This window comes from Dipteris shenzhenensis, chromosome 5 (genome assembly GCF_047967505.1).
Source record: "Dipteris shenzhenensis isolate YYH24624 ecotype China chromosome 5, Dip_SZ_1.0, whole genome shotgun sequence".
NCBI classification, from domain to species: Eukaryota; Viridiplantae; Streptophyta; class Polypodiopsida; order Gleicheniales; family Dipteridaceae; genus Dipteris; species Dipteris shenzhenensis.
The window spans coordinates 8,884,212-8,904,833 of record NC_141600.1 but is presented as its reverse complement, the minus strand read 5'-3'; the positions used below and the strand labels follow the sequence as shown (position 1 = coordinate 8,904,833).

Below are 20,622 nucleotides of genomic sequence, written 5' to 3'. Positions count from 1 at the left end.
GAGGGGTGGCACGGGATTTTGAATGCACCACTCCATTGGGAGAGTCATCACAAGGTCAACAATGTGACTGTGGCCAATTTTGACTAATGGTTAGGTTGACTCAGAAGGGGGTTTAATGCAAGTCAATGTGCGAACAATGCGTTGGAACGAATGTCACATGCTTACAATTGATGGGAGACAGGTTGTGCATGGTTGATGGGCCATTACAGGGTTGCTGAATTTTACTGGTTGAAAAGGTTCCTAAGTTGGTATGACTGGCATGACTCAATTTTTGAAGGGTGTGCAGATGGTGATTTGATGCCTACCTTCCTCTAACTGAATTAGATGATCTACTTGTACCAGTAACACATTAGGGATTCTTCTTCCCAAAGTGTCCTTCAGGGCATCATTCACAGCTTCCCAATCACTCTTAACTGCCTCTGGTAAAATCTTGTGCCAGGCTATTGCCACCCCTCTAGAAAGTCTGAAAGAAACTATGCCCATGAGGTCTCAGGCCATCTAGACATGCAGCTAGCATGCACGAATGAACTCAGGTAAGCCTCGACATCCTCACCCTCCTGCCCTTGCAAAATTGGCACCTCCACCATCTTCACGCACTACTAAGTCTCACCTGCAAACAACTCCCGAACAATGCATAAGATATATTCACACGTTATACTCCTCACACCAGAGTCTGACAAGAGTCTTGAGGTCGATTTGAGCCGGTGTGGGGCAGGTATGAAGCAGTAGTTGCACGGGTGGTGTGAACTGAGCCTGGTGAGGCTTGCATGCATGCCGAGGGTGGGCCAGCAAGGCCACCTGCGCCAAGACACACCAGTGGGCTTGAACGCCTCAAGTTCACTCATTCCTTGCAAGTTTGGTGCTCGGTTGAGGCAGAAGGTTGCAGGCAAAGATCCCCTGACATATGCAGCTGCTTTGCAGGTAGCACTGGCCAAGGAGAGAAAGACGTTAGAGGCAGAGCATGTGGTGCCCATGCCCATGACACTTGTTGTGGCAAATGCTCCCTCTACATTGGATAATACAGCTACTACGCCAGACCCGAGTGGGAGCCATATAGAAAAGAAACTGGTGGAAGTTTAAGAAGAAAGAAGAAAAAGAAGTCAGCCAGGTGGCTTCAAGCTGGGTCAGGGTGTGAGAGATTATGATCTTATGGTAAATATAACCATACCTCAGCTGATTGCAGTCAACCCTGCCTTGAGGGAGCAGTTTGTAAAAGCAGCCAGTTCACAGAGGTCCAACTAGGAAGGTAGCTGCTTGACATCGCTAGGCTATTTGATCAACAAAACAGTTAATGGACGTGTGCACACATTTTTTTAGTTTCTTCCGAGTATATAGGGCTCAAGAAAAGTGTAGACAATGTGCTCTGGGCTCTCATGGCAATAGCAGTAGTAGGATATGAAGACAAGCAGGTCCACAAGGCCAAGCCATGTGCTTTTCGTTGGCAGTTGTTCAAAAATAGCATCAATTTTTGTTACGCTTTACAGGCACTCTTTGGGAAATAATAGCACCTTGGAGATAAAATCTTGCTTTCAGCAGGGCATTCCACAAAGTTTTGTAATACAATTCCAATTTAAGTTTTGAGCAGAGGAAGGCAGCTAAACAAGATTCTTACTGACAACAGTTTTAGGGCTGCCAAAAACAGAACTTACAACAGAAACCAGAGCACAAATATAGCTTGGGCCTCCGTTTGACAGACAAGTGCAAGATTGTCTTTTAACATCAGCGTAAGGGTTGGCCTTTCAAAGAGTTTCGTAACAAACGAAAGGTCCTTGAAGCTCCAATTTCGGGCATTCATGAGATACGTACATCTTGCGCTAAATAAAACATCTTTAGGGGATGTGCATTTCTACACAAATCTGGAAGACATTGCACATCCAATTGTAGAAAAACCAGAAAGGAGGGCATCTCTAACAGGTGTTTCCTATTTTCCCAATGACCTATGCCTCATTGAAGATTAAATTTCCATTTAAAACATTTCAGGATCCACTTGACTGTCCCTTTCAAACGCCACTGTACCATGTATGATATCTTGTACAGGTCCACAAAGGGTTGACCAATGCACCTTTAAGCTTGTATGGCCCAGGGATCATATAGCTGGAACCAAGCTCTTATCTTTACTAGTTTTCTGTGTGGTTAGATAACCATAACTCTAAGTCTTATAGAGCTCCTCCAAATTCTAAGCAGACTCCAAATGTTTCTTTTTTTTAATGGTGCAAAGATGAGGAGAAATGCCTGTTTCCCAATGAGCCATTGGTATGGCATGTGTTTTACAGCCATTCCATCACACTGAATTGATGTCTCTCACCTGAGAGCATATACTTGATAAAGAGTTCATTTAGGTTCCAACCTTAAGATGCCCAAATGTGGTGCATGATATATCTACAGCTCTCATCCAGTTATCACGCTCAACATCTGTTGATTCTGCAGCTTTAAAGATTTATGTACATGGGAAAAAGATAGCAATAGAACAAGTGGGAGAATTCACAAAGCCAATCTCTATCCTGAGATGGAAATAAAGATGAAATGGGTTAGAAGCTCATTTATTGGATTTGACTCCACTTTTTGTTTGCATCATTTCTGCTTACCATTTAAGAAAGGATTTGAGAATTAGGCTTCCTAATCAACCACTGATGAAAGATTTGTAAAAAATCTTGCCAGTATCCTAAATGAAAGTGTTGCTTACCCTCCATAAGCCAACTGAGTATTTCCAAGAAACTTACCTTAGTTTTCTGCTGCCTATCAAAGCGGTCCTGTAGAAATCGATTGTGGATTCTTGTAACTTTGTGAACATGTACTCCAATTATCCCAAATGCGACATAATCCGGCAATGAAAATCTGGAAGTCACAAGCTCTATACAGTTCTTGAACCATGTGCGTTCAATGCTCCCGATCTCCATTCTAATATTGCCACCTACACCAATCACTTCAGAATGACTTGATTGCAAATTTGATATGAAAGCTTAGTACAGCAAAGCTGTATATGGAAGATAATGCTTATTTGCATACTAAGCTGTGGAAAACTATGTCAGATAAGTGGACAAGCGAACCACAAGAAAGACACAAAAAAGTCAAATTATTTTGGCTTAAAACTGTTGTCCAAAAGAGCGATAATATAATTTCAACACACTGCAGATTGCTGCAAGATGTATAAACCTTTGAAAAAATCTGTGATGCAGAATAGCTTTTGAGCAGTAATGGCCACAAACATTGATGAAAATCAAAACACTAGAACGCCTAACTGAAACTTACATACGTTTAGGAAAGAAGGTTACTTTCAGTGAATCAGATACTGGAAGACACGCTTCATGCTTATGTTTCTTGTAGGCAATCTGATTGAGAAGAGTATCCTCCAATGGCTGAATTTGTATATAATAGTACAAAGCATACAACCACTAAGCTGAGACCATTCATGATGATGTATGGTTTTCAGCCTAGGGCTCCATGGACCATTGGGTTCCAGAACCTCAAGGTTCGATTTGCTTCGAACTTTTTGCAAGAACGACATGAGATGCTGTTGTTTGCTAAAGAGAACTTATGTGCAGCTCAGGATAGAGCTAGATTTTATGCTAATTAGAAGCATTCACCCCAAATGCTCGTGATTGGCCAATTCATTTATTTGAGATTTCGCAAGGATTCTTGGACATTACGAGCTAGAGAGGTTTACAAACGATCTGCCCATTTTTGTGGGCCTCATCGTGGGATTCGTGTAATCAATATGATCTCGCCTCTGAATTGGAGTTACGGTCATAGAGTGCTGGTGCATCCAGTCTTCCATTTTAATCGACGAAAGGAGGTTTTGGGTGCAAATGATCGTTTGGTTTCCATTGAGGAACTTGTTCATTTGGATGATCTTTCGACCTATATCCCCCATGAGCCAAAGGCAATTCACGAATGTAAGAAATGACAACTAAGGAATAGGAGTATTCCTGAGTTCCTGATTAAATGGAAGAAGCTCTGATGATAACAATTGGGAGGGGTTGAATACATCAAGCGGCAATTTCCAGAGTTTCTCACTGACAACCTCCTAGTGTAAGGTAATTTTGAGGGGGGAGGATGTCATCTTCCCCTCAGGACATAATAGGTGGAACTAGAATGAGATTAGGTCCTAGCACATGACCCATTCAAATGGGTCCTTTGGAGTTAGTTACCTCTAAGGTTAAGTTTATACTACACGACAATGTGTGAGTATCCTTAAGTTAGAGACACCCTTGGGTGAGTCTATATATATGGGCCATGGGCTCATATTTGGGGATCCCATGGGGATGGACTCTCGGAGATACCATGACCTAGAGCAGTACTATGAAACCAGCATTCAATAAAATAAAGGGCAGTAGAACTAACAAATAACCAGCCAACACTGTTATATCAACAATTTAGCAAATATCCAATTGGCAGATTGGGAGCTGGAGTGCCCCTACACCAAAATAAAGACACAGATTGGCCCCAAACCTTGGCGCCCCTTTCGGTATTTCTTTACTAAATGGAGAGATCTGCAAATAGATACACAGTCAGTTCAATCTCATTTGCATTCAGTGCATTTCCCACTCGAAGTAGACATCAATGTCCCAAGCATTAACCTTCCTGGACCTGGCAATAGCATCCATCTCAGTGCAAACACCTGTATAGAGTTGTTGCTAGCAGCCCAAATGGGGTCACGCAACTCCCCAGACTTCCACAAGTGTCAGTTGACTCACTGAAATACCCAAACAACGGGTGAGAGCATAAATAGTCTGCCTGCAACCTCGGGAACATGAACTTGAACTGCAAGTATCCACTGTGGACCACCCTGCCAAGTAAGCTCCTCCAAACACAGCTCACAACAAGGAACAAACTCTGAGTGAGCAACAAAAGCTCCTCCAAACACAGCTCACAACAAGGAACAAACTCTGAGTGAGCAACCAACCACTCTTGGGCATTGCACAGCCCGCTAGGCATCCCTAACCAATGCATGTTCTCTGTTAAGAATGGCTCCCACCAAACATGGCAAACATGCATCCATTTCTATTTCCAGATGGCTTGTACTCAGCCTAGGATTGTTCCTAGGCTGAGTACAGCCCGCTAGGCATCCCTAACCACCAATGCATGTTCTCTGTTGAGAATGGCTCCCACCAAACATGGCAAACATGCATCCATTTTTATTTCCAGATGGCTTGTACTCAGCCTAAGATTGTTCCTAGCAACCAATACTTGGTCACATAATCCCCTGCATCTGCCTCAAGTGCCCTCTCAACCACCTACCCTCTCAAAGTAAGGATAGAAGCATAAACATCCAGATAGCATCCATGAAAGCGTGGACAAGGAGAAGGTCAATCCACCGGATATTCTCCTGTACAAGATTAACATCAAATGACTGGCCAAATCTTCTGAAATCAGCCCACGAACAGGTCGAGATTTCCTTGTGTATCCATCTTGCTGTGCAAAGTAACTTGCAGCTAATTAGTATAGCTCTTTTTTACCACTCCTGCTCTAACAACTACTATGTAGTGAGCCTTGTGTTCAGCCAGGGCCCTTTCTCCAAAGTATGCCTTCAAAACAGCTTTTGACGACCCACCACAAGCTTGGAATAGATGGTGATGTGACTTCGACCATCCCACACGATACTTTGCAAGTGCATCGACCTAGGTGGGATTCACACGCATGCAAAGTATGTGCGAGTTCGAATAACACACCTCAGAGTGTGTTTTTTGACTGTTGTTTGTGCATAACACTTGGTGAAAAACCGGGTTTATGGTGACTTCAACCATCCAAAGCATATCTGATGGGCACAAAAATTTGCATAAGCCTCAACATAGGTGGGATTCACATAGTTGTCTCACAAACTTAGAGTTGGGCTCTACACACAGCCAGGACCCTCCCGAAACCACTCGCAGCCTGTATGTGCAGCCAAATGGACAGCTCGACCTCTAGTCTTATGTCGCGTACTCCAGCTACGTACACGTCCCACAACACCTACAATATCTTCGACTAAAGCTTCAAAGGCCAGCGCTGGCACCCAGCAATTCTCCCGCGTAGGAGCTCGTCATCAGCCAAGACCCCCTAGGGAGTATACGCAGGTCATACGATGCCCAAGCGGCTCTCTACCCGTATTCCGTCAGCAAGGAAAGAAGCCCTTCGGGATTCGTGACATCAAGCTAAGGTCCTATGAAGTCTCTCTCCATGCATACGCTTCAGCCTGCGCCATAGCTCCACTCACCTTGCCCGTCGTCCAACCGCCCTTTTTCACCTGCAACCGGGTCTCCATGTTCCTTCACCAGCCCAAAGAGCTCACACAATGCACCTCTGCTCGTCGGGACTCGATCCGTGCATTGCACTCCTCTCCAACCCAGGTCCTTCCATGGACTTTTTCATGCTTGTTATTTTTCCCAATATACACGTGGGGGTGGGGGGCGGGGCATTTGGAAGGTGCCACATGACATCCTCTTCCATTTGCCCCTAGCACCCTCTAGTGGGGCTCTTTTAAGAAGCATACCAATGGTCCCAACTCGAAACCTAAGGGTACTTTGCCCCCTTCTTGGTCCAAACCACAATTTTTAGCCCCAAAGCATTACTTGCCAGGGGTTCTAGCACACCAAGCAACCCATGAACTTGCTCCTTGTTTTCCCAGGGTCCTGCCCACATGCATGCACCAGAAATCACGCCCTTGTGACAACTAAGCCTAGTCAATCTCTACACCTGAAATCCTGGGTATTTGTGGTATGGGGTGCAGATGCTTGGGAAGCCTCAAGTTTGGTGGGTGATCCAACGTACTTGGTTGGGAGGTGAGCTTGCCAGCTCCCCCTACATGGTCCTTGCTAATCTTGTGGTGATTTGTAGGTATCGAGTGCTCGTAGTAGTCGATCTTGGATACACTCAAGTATAGGCCTAGCTAGCCCATACTTGAGTGCATGTTTTATTTGGGTTCGCCTCAATGAGCAAGGCAAGTGACCTTAGAAACTCATCTTTGACATGCTCTTCAAGAGCCATTACAAATCTACTTGGGATCTAGCGCAGCAAATGCAAATGTAGAGGTGTGATAGACACCCGTAGTTTATGCAGGGTATTTTTTCCCTCATGATGTATTCATTTTTGGTCTCATATTCCTCTTTAGCCTTTCACATATATTAATAAACCTTTCTTTCAGTTATTTTTCTTTGAAGGCTGGGAATGGCTTCCTTTGTCTCCTCGACCCATCATCTGGTCCTTGCTCCATGCCCCCATGGACAGGGATAGGGCACTATCTGATTGTTCCCAACTAATGTGCTTCTTGGCACCCAACATAAGCACATCTAACTCTCAAACCTTAGGGTGCAAAATCACTCGATGTCCTATTGACACTCTATATAATAAGACTTTCATTGACCAAAGAGGGGGATTCTCTAAAGATCCACCTCTAAGAAGGCTGCCATAGCCCTCCCATCTTTGAGGTGTTCTAGAGTAGACCCTGTTGTAGATAGATCTTCCATGGCTTTGGACCTAGAGTGAGGTCTTACACAATATGCAATACATGTCCTAGCTGCCCCATGCACCCTCTATGAAACACTAGCATGATGCAATCTACAGACTACTAGGCCATGGCCAGCAATACCTAATGACCACCAGCACTTTGCCCTGTAAGGGAGAGTTTGCCAGGGCTCCAATACAATAGGTTGCAGTGCTATATAGCATTGAAGCCACTTGTTGTTAAACAAGCAGCTCGATCCCAACCTTGCACCCAAGGTAGCATGTGGTCTAGCTTCTAGTCATCCATCAAAAGCCAAAGGTCCCACCCCGAGTGAGAGAGCCCTTTGTACCAGTAAAGAAGCCCACTAAGGAATTTGTGGCCTAATACGAGAGTCCTACATAGAGTCTAGACCATATAGAGAAGGATTGAGAGAGAAAAGGCCTCCTTGGTGTGGCCTCCAATGAGTAGCTGACTTGAGCTGCTTGCATACAATACTGAGACCCCTCCACCATGCTGGAGAAACCTAGTCTCCTAATGGTTCCTTTAGGGAAGGCTTTATCGTAAGAAAAGTACCACGAGCAGCTAAGAGTTCTGTTAGGTGCAATCAACGGCCTCCCAAAAGGTAAAATGTTGTTCAAGATGCTCTACTCATCAGCTAAGAGTTCTGTTAGGTGCAATCAACGGCCTCCCAAAAGGTAAAATGTTGTTCAAGATGCTCCAGTCATGAACAAAACCTGATCGGTCTCCACTATTGAATATCTGCTTTGTGCCCCCCTCCAACTCCCTTTTGAAGATACTCGTATCCATCCATGGGAGAGAGAGAGGGCAGCATTTGTCATAAGTCAAGGATCTCCTATAATGCATGGCAAAGTGGGATGCCAATCACGTCCAAGAATTGTTGGATAACAACGAGGAAGAGTCCACCCTCTCTTAAAAATTTCTGCATTGGAAGGGCCTTTAAGGCCTCTATGCATTGAGCATCAACTTCACAACTCGTGATAACCACTACTTGGATTCTTCTCTCGAGAAGCCAGAGTAACATGAACCTTTTTTGAAGAAAAAGTGATATATTCCATTCAAAACGAATCATACAACAGGTGGGAGAGAAAGTACTCTATCCCTAGCCTCAACAATGTGGCAAAAAAGCCATGGTGGTGGTCTAAAATGCCACGACATCCCAAAAGGGATCAAATGAAAAAATAATGAGCAGTCCCATGTCCTCATGAAGGATAACAGTCTCCCACGAGCTGCCAAAGAGGTGCCTGTACACCGCTCCCATTGACTCCTGTAAGTGAAGATAATCTCCGCCCAAATGGAAGCGAGAGTGTCAGCCTCCGTGCATAAATGGCCCCCAAGGACAAAAGAACATCGCGAACACCATATCCGCCATAGGGTAATGCTGAAAATCACCTCCCAGGCTGACCCTGCAGGTGAAGTAGGCATGGAATCCTAAGCTGGTACAGGTACCAAAAGTAAATCCTGCGGCTCCATGATGCTGACCTCTGTGGGACCCCGTCTCTGGCGACGCTGCATGAAGAAACCGTGATCTCCTGGCTCTGACTCAAAGAGAGCAAAGGCTCTAGATCCTCTTCCCCAAAGGGCAGCGCCCCATGTCATCAGAAAGGACTCGGATGTAACATATGAGAACAACCTGAAGATACCTGTCCATACCACTCTAGAGCTGGGGCAGCTCCATAAACAATGCTTACTAGATTCCTATGCAAGCTGACAACGCATACACAAGGAGGGTCTACCCATCTGCTGAAGCCAAGTACCCACATGTATACCCCTATGTATAGTGAGCCAAAGAAAGTAGGAGACTTTCCTGGCTCTACTGATGCCCCAAAAGTGAGTCCAGTAGCTCAGCAAGAGCTCTGCAGTAAGTCCCTGTGCGTGCCAATGCTGTGAGGCAGATGGTAGGTGATGAGAGTCTCTCTGCTGAAGCCTGTAACCTGCCCTCGTCGAGTACTGGAAAAAGGAAAGAGGACGAATGCCTGCCACCAAAGCAGGCCACGCCCACTCACTTGGGTCCCAGTCGAGCTCCGCAAGAGGTCGACCCTGAAAAATCCAAAGTCTCCATCTAGGATCCTCTGCAATGGTCAACCTAGATCTGTGGCCCATTCCTTACCCAGGCAACCAATGACCCTGACTCTCTGCCAAAGGAGCTCCTGTTGATCCAGGGGCTGAGTGGGATACAATCTGTGAGAGGAGTCCGTCTCAAAATAAGTAAACGGTGCCGGTCCTAAACGAACTCCAATGCATAGCCCTGCCTCACTAAAACAACCTGACCAAGTAAAGATGGGATGAACATAGGCTGGATCTGTAAGCATATCCCTCCACTCCTGAGGAATAGCTCTCATGATCAGTAATCTGGTGGCAGCAATCTGTCCAAGTGGCCCTTGTCTATCTCTGATCTCCTCCTCTGACGACTATCACAACTCCCTGAGCATGCCATCTGGCCAAGGGAGTCCTAAGTTCTGTACCAGGGGAAGATCCCTGATACCGAACCAGGGGGTTATGATAAAGTGGCTGTCGGGCGATTTCCTCTCTGGAGGAGGGAATTGCTCTGATGAGGTGCTATCGAAAATGATCCCAAATCTGAATAAGCCTTTTCACAAGTGGTGAGGAAGGCTGAGAATGCTGGTCCGTCAGGAAGATCCAACTGACTCTACCTGCCCACTGGCCTGCTGCTCTGGGGGTGCACTGGTGAATCCCATGTAGTAGGAACTGCTTCCACGGCTGATCTCCTGGAGTCAAACCTCTAACAAGAAGTTTGACTAAAAGGGCTCTGCTCTGCATCTCAGGATCAAGAACCCCAAATCCTCCCTGCGAGGAGGGTAAAGTGATAGTGTCCCATGAAACCCGGGCCCTAGTGTCCTCAAAACCGTCGCCACCACTCCACAAAAAGTTCCGGAGCAATCTCCTCACCTCACGGATCGAGTCAGCATGAAAGCACCAACATGACGCAACGTACCACATAGTCGCTAGTAAAACCTGGTTGAGTACCAGCGCTCTTTCGGCCAAAGAAAGTCTAGCCGTACTCCAGTAGGCTAGCTTTCTCCGGATGCTCTCAAGAACTGGGGTAAACTGCTGTGTTGGGGACACCTCAATGCCAACCTGGAAGCCTAGATATCTCGTGGAGGTGCCTCTGGGAATCCATACAAAGCCTCTGTCTCCTCCCCATGCTGGGGTATCCTGCTGAGCTCCAGTCCAGATGCCTTTTGATTTGTTCCAATTGACAAGTCCCCCTTAGGCTAGGCAGAACTTGTCAATTGAATCCGCAGCAATAGTAAGACTATATGCATCTCCTCTGACTGTTAGTGCCGTGTCGTCAGCAAACTCAATGTCCAGAAGCTCCTGCTCCTGCCAGATAGGCAAATGGAGGCCCAAAGTGCCATGAATGTTAGCCTGCATAAAGTATCCCATAGCCTCCGCTACGAAAAAGGAAAAGGTAAGGTGCAAGCGGGCATCCCTGTTGTACCGATCTGGATAGCTGAAAAGCCGGTCCTCTGCCTCCACACACCACCATCCTGCTAGAAGAGTAGGAGTAAAGTGAGGAGACCCAAGAAATCCATCTATCACTGAAGCCTAGCCTCCTCATAGTGCCCTCCAAGAAACCCCAGTCCACCCTATCATAAGCCTTCTCAAAATCGAGAAGAAGAACTGCAATCTCCTGCTGACTCTCCTTCGCCCAGTGAGTGGCCTCCCAATAAGTGAAGATGTTATCCAAGATATTCCGATCTTGGACAAATCTTCTCTGAGTAGCTCTGATGATATCTGGAAGCATAGGCTTTCGGTGAAGAGCCAAGGTCTTGGCTAGGATCTTGTAGGCTGTCCCTAGAAGTGTAATGGGTCTCCAATTACGTAGGACTGTCTTGTCTCCCCCTTTCGGGATGAGACAAATCATACCTGTGCATAATGTCTTGCCCAAAGATCCTGTATCGAGAGCCTCTGAAAAGGCAGAGAGTAGATGAGGCCCAATCGTATCCCAAAGAGCTCTTAAAAGAAGTGGCGACAAACTGTCCTCCCCCGGGCATCTGTCTCTGGGCAGCTCATGTAACGCGTCCGTGATCTCCAGGAGTGATAGTGGGCTATCCAAAACATGACTCATCCTGTCTGAGACCATCAGAGGGACATGGCTCCATATCTCCTCTCTGGCTCTGATCATCTCCTCGGTGACTGGATTGGCGGTGTAAAGAGTGGAATAGAAATCAGAAGTGATCTCAACAAGACGGTGAGGGTCCGTCTGAAGAGACCCGGCCTCATCCACAAGTCTACGAAGATTGTCCGAAGAGTATCTCTGACCCACTGCCCTGAAGAACTCTCTAGAGCATCTATCCCCCTTTTGAATCCAGAAAGTCTGCTCAGAGTAAAACCTGAACTAGGCCCTCCTGCCCTGAATCTCCTCTAGTCTCTCCTGAGCCTCGAAAGCTGCCCTCTGATGAAAAGAAAATGAGGAAAACTCTGAATCAATCTCTGAAGTCTGGATACCTCCGCTCTTGCGTTTCGATCTCTAATTCTGAGTTTTTCCTTCTCCTCTTTTGCCCTCAACTGGCAGGCCATGCTGACTCTAGCCAAAGCCCCCTCTACCCACATCAACCAGCCCTGATTCACAGGAGTGTCCTCTAACAACCAAGCCTCTCTCAACCGTTCCACGAACTCTGTGTCCTGAAAAACATAGTCCAGAACTCTCATAGAGCCTGTGCTCTCCAATCGAGAGAGGTAGGAAGAATCTGTAATAGGACTCGAGCATGGTCAGATAAAACACAACCTGGGCGGATCCCAATCTGTCCTCCTCTGGCCTGGCCCCATTGGCCAATATACAACCTGTCAAGTCTGACCAAAGAAAGAGAACCATGGAAAACCCCGGACCAAGAGAACTGAAGACTGTCAGCCAAGTGACGAAAGTCGTCCGATCGAGCTGCATCATGAAGTCCAGCATGCAAAACAAAACTATCCCACTCCACTCTCTCCCTATCAGAAAGGTCACCCTCTGTCTGACCCGACTTGTCTTCAGAGAATTCAACCATGTTGAAATATCCTCCAACAATCCAGGTGTCTACCTGAGGAAGGGACTCTCTGAGCTGTCTCCAAAAAGCACGTTTGTGAGCTGGATCCGTGGGAGCATACACATTGAGAACACCAACTGCTATGCTCTCAATCTGAAGAATAACATAGCATGCTCTGCTCTCCACTAGTGTACCCTCTTGGGTGATCTCTAAGGCCCACCTAGCTGAAACTGAAATGCAAACTCCTCCCCTCGTGCCATCCGCTGGGCTCCAATATGTCCGGCTCTGTCCTCTGAGTAAGGATCTGCATCTGTCAATCCTATCCTGGGAGAGCTTATGCTCTTGGATAAGCACAATGTCTCGAGGGGACCCTAAGGAAATAAACCGAAGGGAGTCCCTAAGCAACTGCAATCTAGGAACTCCCAATCTACGACCATCTGCATCTGAGGTAAATCTGCAGCCGTTCAGTCCTCTCACATTCCGAGAAATGATGGACAACCTAGACATCGGATGGAAGTGAGGGGGTGCCAGTGGCAACTGCACAAAACTCTCTCTCTGACGGCGCAATCCAAAGTCGGTCTCTGATCAAACTCCAAATCTGCCCCAACTCATGTAAAATGGCTCCATCCAAGGGAATAGTACTCTGGCGCGAACTGAGGAGCTAAAAGTCAAACCAACCAGCACTCCTGGGCAAATCAAAGTCTCCCTGAATCTCAAAGAACAGAAACAGAAAGGCCCTGCCACCGAAGCCAGGTCGAAGAGTCCTAGGCCAAGAATGAATCTGCGAGCCGACAATACGATGAACCGATGAAAACTGAGTCATGCTCATGAGTTGTCTAGCAATCTTGCTGTCAAGTAACTCAGCTGACCAGCTTTCGCTCCCCCGAGATCGAAAGCTACCTACGAGAACCGAAGAACGTGCTCCTCTTTGGAGAGAGTAACAGATCCCAAGTACTCCTCTACCTCCTCTGACCGTCGGCAAAACACCGGTAGAAGTTCCAATCGAGTGAGGGAGTCTGTGATAACCCCTCGAGTCAAAAAGGGCCAAAACTCAACGGGCAGATCTCTGTCAACCATCCTGGGGTCAGGTCTAGGAGTCAGAAGAGCTGAAAAGGGCTGAGCCGTCCTGACTCTGCTCCTGGAATAGGTGAGAGGGAGAGGAAGAACATGAACCTTCTTTCAGGACGCGGCTGGTTAGGTGAAGGAATATATTGAAGAGCCCACTACTCACGTAGTAGTTTCCTAACATAATGAGCAAAAGAGATGATGGGGTTCCCTAGAGAGTCTCTGACGTATAAGGTAGACTTTGAAATTCAATAGTGTTTCATATAGGATTTTCAGTGCATGCATCAGATTTCAGCAGGGATAATAATGCTGCTATGACATGCTCATACTTTTTTTTTTCTTAGGTTGTAGTGGCATGGTGGACCCAATAGGGGCTGGCTCTTCATACAAATATATCACTGCTCCAAGTCATACATACTATTTGAAAGCGCATCAGTACTTTGCTTACCTAGCTTTGATAGAAGGCTTGGTGTCCCTAACAATCAAGGGGCATATCACTACAATAGCAGAGGCACTGTGCTAGTAGCATTTTGGGTTGATTTTATGTAGTCTCCCAGGCATTTGAAAAAGCACTGCCCAAGGGATCCCAGGCAAGACAAACCTGAGAGCTTGACAACCGGAGACATGGCTCTCTGTCTTCCACTTAATCTCTCCACTTGGCTCTTCTCTTGCAAGGTAATGTTATTGATATGCTGGTCTGGAGTTGAGCAACCAGGCTCCCTCCATATCCTGTGTTCTTCTTTTAGCAAGAAGGTTCTCTTTTCTATAAAAATAATTCTATCCTTATAAACGTGCAAGTGGAGGTTTATCCATTCAAAATCATTCAGTCAAAAGGCATACAAACTTGAACAATATTGTTATTAGAGTGCCAACTTTTAATGCCCTGGAACCCTTTTCAACTAAGCTAATTGCACTGGATCACGTAAGACCCTTTTGCATAGGAGCATGAGAAACTTCAGAGATCAGTTCAAGGCAATGAAACATAAATGCGTACAAAAGAGTTGAAATATTTAAAACCGCAGTTCTCTGTATGCAAATGGGACAACCTTCCATAGGCATACGTATTAGCAAATCAAAATCAGGCAATTGAAATCATCAAGTACAAAATCATGCATGTTAACAAAATATCAGTACGGCAATTCAAATGACAAAATATATTCAAGATGCTTTTTGTATGAGAATATCTATTATAATATAGGCCAATAATAAACCAGAAAACTTTGATAAGAGGACCATGATATAAAGACACAAACCAGTCTCCAGTTCCATCGTAAGCCAATGTATCATTAGATCAATCCTGGCTTGTTGCCTGGCCCTATTTATCTGCATATCCTCTCTTAATTTGTCTATCCGTTTCATCACATAAGAGATTTTCTTGTCTAAAAATATTGCCTTCTCTTTGGTGTCCAAATACCAGTTAGTGCCCTTAGGTTTCTGAATGTGGTTCTGTGCTTGATCCTTTGTGTTTGTCAATATTTCAGAACCCTGACAGACCTCTTTTTCCAGATCTTTGCGAGATTTTGAAAGGTCAGCAAGTGTCCTGCTCACATAATTTTCTAACAGTTATAAAGTCACTTCTTGCCTGCAAAAATTTCACTCTAATTAAATATTATTACAGAACTATTGGAATCACTTTAACAGGATCTGGAGGTGATTAAGACCACAAATAAATACAGCATGAACTTTGTAGCAGGGAGTGAAGAGGTGAAATGAATCCGAGGAGGAGAATTGAGTAACAGAATGACGCATACAGATCACCTCACTACTGTAAACATGCTAACTGCAAAGCAGAGCAAAATGCAGGGAGAAAAACAAACAAACTGAAGAGCAAAGAAGGAACACTGATACATCTTTCCCCTATCCTCATTTTGCCTTCAAGTTCAAATCTGTTAGAGCATAGTGTGATTTAAGGCACAAGTAAATCTCCATCTAATCCTTCACAAAAGAGAGTTCCTTAGATGTACCGAACTAAGGGAGCCAAACATTTCCACAGCCATAGTTGAATCCTTCTGCTAGTCAATCTTGTGTGTGGTGTTCTCTATCGATCCCTTGCATTCAATGCACTTTAAAGAAAGAAAATTGCAGTCTTCATTTCTTTGAAAACATCCTTCCACTATGCTCATGGGTGTATGTAGACTAAATTGTTTGCATCCGGCCTCTAGGTCTAGTGTGAAGGAAGAATCCATCAAATTACCTCAAAGCATTTACCAAGGGTGGATGTTTCCAAGTACAAGAGGTTCAGTGTGTTTATCCTTCATACATGGCTCCTTGAAGAAACTATGAATCTCAAGCAGCACGAGATACAGGCTTCCTGGAATTTTATGACATCATACCTCGACATAGTACATAAATCCATGAGTGTTCCAAGTCAAGCCCTAGGTCCAAGCAGAGCAAGTGATGCAAGAAAAACAAGATGCAACGTACTAGAAGCACCTTTATAGGTGGCTAGATCATCTATCCTTCTCATCTCAAATGATGAGAAAAAGTGATGGGGAGTCAGGCTCGTCCATGTGACTATGCTGCCATTACAATTTTCCTCAGCGACTGTGTTGCACAGTACAGTCCTTTCATGTCTACAGAAGGTCAAGGGCCCTAAGAATGACATATTTCAAATTCACAAATCACTGATCTTCAGATTTGGCATCCCTTTTTGTCTATAGAAGACATTGCTGAAATGGGGCTCATGCAATGTAATTTAATTATCTTATAGGAAAATGAATAGCTTTGTAAATATCTCACTAATTCTTATGGCCTGGAAATACAAAAACTTAGGTGCTTTGGCCAAGGATTTGCATTTATTGCATGTTTGGTGAAAAGCTCTTGCATCTTTCTAGCCTGCGCTTGCAGTATCTCCCGCCTAACTCATCCGATTCCAGATTAAACCCCATAGCATATACGGCTGCTCTAGACTCCATAGCAAAGAGGGGTTACAACTTCCCACACAAGTACGCCCTTTTGGATAAACTAAAATTCACTGTAACAGGGGCTGACATGGAGTGATGGAACAGGTTTTGTCTGTGATACAGATGGATGAGATGGAGGCTCTAATGGGGTTGGAACCGCGAGAGACATGACATTTGCACATGCATGATGTAAAAGAAGTGTGAGCTATGGGTCACAAGTACATGGTACATCAATTGCAAAGGAGTCGAAAGTGCACAGAGTTTTGAAAGGCACAAAAAAAGAAGTTAGCAAGGTCAGAACCTTGGCATTGAAAGTGGACATCGGGGGCATTGCGGTTGATAATATGGACATAGGAGCCCCCACAGGATATATGGTAGAAATACTTGGCTTGTGCATCCTCATTGTCATCATGAACAAGCTCTTTTGGAAAGCATCCCTTGTATCTTCCTTCCATATTGCTAGCGCCATACATGGAGGTTGACTAATACTGAGTTAGAGTGGCTAATGCAAGTGTAGAATAAGAAGGGCATCACGATTGATAGTGTGGAATAATAGGCCCTCACACATATTAAATGCAATGGTAGAAATACTTGGCCAGCTGCCAATTGTGTAATTTAATGTGCATTGGGGTGGCTAATGTGGTTAGGTATTTTAATGGATGAGGTGACCACCCTTGCTTTCATGGACGTAATTCTTGATCTCGCTAAATTTTCAAAACTACTTGTACCCTTAGCAAAGTCTCTTCATGCTTCTCCTCCACTTGGGCCATCTGCGGATCCAATTCATCACCCATGCCACCTAAGATTCTTCTTCATCCATCTTTCCCATCCAAACCACTAAATAATTTCTTAATTCACTAGTGCAACAAATGGACCTAAAAGAAAACAAGGACAACTTCTAGATATCAATACACTCCACACTTTCCCACATACAATGATGCACAACTAACTAGCTGCTTACATCACAATGTACCACAAGATACCTGTAAAATTCCTTGCCCTGAGGGCCTTTGTGTACAGTATGGTACACAATCTACTCTGGCTGAAGGACCTCCTCCAATTCATCCACTTCCGGTGGATCTTCTGTTATTGACTCTGTAGGCTCTAGTCCCTGATACTTCTTTAGAAGACTCACCTGAAAGGCATTGTGAATATAAAGTAGTATAGTACTACTCTAGAACTCAATAGAAACACACTAAAAGTCATTCAAATTGACTCCATTTCCTAACAGTTGCATACAGATTGGCACTGCCAGAGCATTGGAGGATATCCTAGAGTACCACGTGTCACTATGGGACTTACCCCATATACATTTGACACTTAGAGTGTGTGTGTGTGCCTATCCTATAAAGGCATTGTACTTTCTCATGTCAAAGTCATCAAGCCTCAAGCCTTTCTTGGTCATGCAAGTACTTTGCTTTGGTTGTATATTTCTTTCTAGCATTCTTTCATTTCCATTATGCTTGCCTAGTCTTGCTTTTCTTTCCATTCCATGCCATGCATCTTCATCTGGTATCAGAGCTAGGCTAACTTCCAAGAGGTTGAGGACATTGAAGCCTCTCTCCCTCATTCCCCTTGCAGGGCTGCCTTCTCTATTTCATTTTTGAGCTCCACTCCTTCTCCACCCGAGCCTCACCAACAATGGCAAACTCGACCAGAGTTCTCAACTCATGGTGACTGTTCAACTCGTGGCAACTCAGCTCAGCTCCATGGTTCGCGGCAGCTCCCTGCTCATTTCCTAGGCGCCACTCCTTTGCCATTCCACTCAGCTCAGATCCTAGGCGAGGTGCCAACTCCTTTGCTACTGCCCAGCCCGCAGCAAGCAACAAACAGCCCGCAGCAAGCAAGCAGCAAGCAGTCCACCTTGCCTCTGTCTGCAGCAAGCAGCAATCAGCCACCTCTAACAGTCCGCCTGCAGTAAAACAGCCCGCAGCCACCTCTGCCCGCAGCAAACAGTCCAACATCTTCTTGCATTGCACATTGCCAGCTGCCCGCCAAAGGGACACACTGCAGCTCTCCGCTCGCATTCCCACAGTTCTCTCTACTCTGCAGCTCTCTCTCTCCATCACTATGGTTTCAATTTCCACAAACTCTCTACTTGTGGACAAATTCAAGGGGGAAGGATTCCCCACATGGCAAACAAAAGTGCAACTCCTTCTCATGAAGGAGAATGTTTGGGATGCCATCGAAGATGATGAAGGACTTGAGGAATCAATGAAGCCTCAAATACGCAAGATTTGGAAGCAACACAACTCGAGGGCCATCGCAATCATCGGGCTTTGCCTAGATGATTCATTGATTCATCATATCGACTTCAAGTCCATGGCTAAGGAGATTTGGGCACGCCTTGAGAATATATTTGGTAACAAAATCACCAACTCCAAGGTTATTTTGAAAATGCAATTTTATAAGTTGAAAATGGAAGAGTGCGATACCTTGAGTGCACATATAGCAAAAATTCAATCTTTAGTTCAACAACTCTCCAACTTGAATTGTTCCCCGGATGACGAGGACAAAATGGCTGTTCTCATGACGAGTATGGAAGGGATCTCTTGCTTTGAGAATACCCTTGAAGTACTTCGAATTGCATCGACGACCTTTGAAAATATGGTGTCTCTTCTTCTTGAAAAGGATCGTCGCAACAAAAAAAATTCTCCATCCTACTCATCGGATACTACACAGGCTCTTACCTCCACCAACAAATGGAGACCTGGGCCATCGCCTCCACCAACACGAGGAAAGACATTCAAACCGTTCAAGTGCACATATTGCAACAAGCTTGGTCATACAGAGGACAGGTGCTACTAGAAGCTTGCCCAACAACAATCGAAGGACCATGCCAGTTGGGTGGCATCCGCCACCACTAGTGATGATGCAGACGAAGATGACCATCCAACATAGGATCATGCTCTCACTACTCAAATCCGACATGTCTGTCTCCAACATCTAGAGGATGATGGAGATGATGATTCATTTACTTTCTGAGCATGATGTGTTTGGGCTCTCTGCCCTGGGGGTGTTTCCCAAAAATGAATGCAATAAATCATGTGTGTTGAGTCAACAAAGGTACTCTGCCTTGGATAGTCCTCCTAAAAAGATGTATTTCTTTTCTATTTTTGATAGGTCTATTTGTTAGTGCATTGGTCTCCTAGACCTTTGAGTTGATCATGCATCCATGCATGATGAGCCTCTGAGCCATGCTAGATAAGCTTTCTATGTTATGCTCACTAGCCTTTGAGCCATGCTCACTTACCTCTGAGATTGTGTGGGAACAATGTCTAGTTCTAGACTGCATGCACAGTTTTCATGACTGTCATTATCATGACTTTGGTTCCATTCCTGTAGTCCCTCACCTTTCCTCCATGGGGGGGTGTTAGGAAATGGAGTCAATTTGAGAGACTTTTAGTGTGTTTCTATTGAGTTCTAGAGTAGTACTATACCACTTTATATCCTAGAGTGCCACGTGTCACTATGGGACTTATCCCATATACATTTGACACTTAGAGTGTGTGTGTGCCTATCCTATAAAGGCATTGTACTTTCTCATGTCAAACTCATCAAGCCTCAAGCCTTTCTTGATCATGTAAGTACTTTGCTTTGGTTGTACATTTCTTTCTAGCATTCTTTCATTTCCATTATGCTTGCCCAGTCTTGCTTTTCTACTTTCCTTTCCATTCCATGTCTTCCATCTTCAGCAACCTCATTAATCTCATCCGTAACCCTATGTACACGAGATCCTAGCTAAGCAGGTCATACAGAAGCCACCCAATGGACCTCAACCCTCTCCTATGTGGGGCTGATAATGTGCCCAATCTCAATGCATTGCTTTAGTTGGGATATCAGCCACCTGCTCCTTGGGATATCAGCCACCTGATCCTCTATCCTCTATTGAACCAAAGTGGGACCTGAGATCACTTTGTATGTGAGAAGCTCCTAAGCCTGAAACTTATAGGGAGCAGGAAGGCCTGACACTTATAGGGACCAGGTAACCAAAGGATGGCTGTTCTGTCAGGGAGGAGGATAGTGTAGGCCAGGCTGAGGAGACTTGCCCTTCCTTGGGCAGGAGGAGAGCCACAAGGTAGTGCGGGCATGACACACTTGCATGGGTAGAGGGATGCGCTGGAAAGGAGTGAGAATCTAGGTGGCAAGGTAGAAGAGATGCTTTCCCACGTAACTTTTATACATAATCCTATAAAAATAGAACTGATGCGTATTATTTTACAGG

At 45.2% G+C, this 20,622-nt stretch overlaps 1 protein-coding gene across 1 annotated transcript in view; it reads right to left on the bottom strand.

The window, feature by feature from the left end:
* LOC147901585 (uncharacterized) overlaps window positions 1-20,622 on the bottom strand; it is a 292,960-nt gene that overhangs the window by 249,168 nt on the left and 23,170 nt on the right. The window contains exons 6-7 of the mRNA XM_087375176.1: window positions 14,748-15,034; window positions 2,721-2,911 (exon numbers count right to left, since the gene is read on the bottom strand). Coding sequence (XP_087231302.1) covers window positions 2,721-2,911; window positions 14,748-15,034 — 478 coding nt within the window. The remainder of the gene's footprint in view (window positions 1-2,720; window positions 2,912-14,747; window positions 15,035-20,622) is intronic.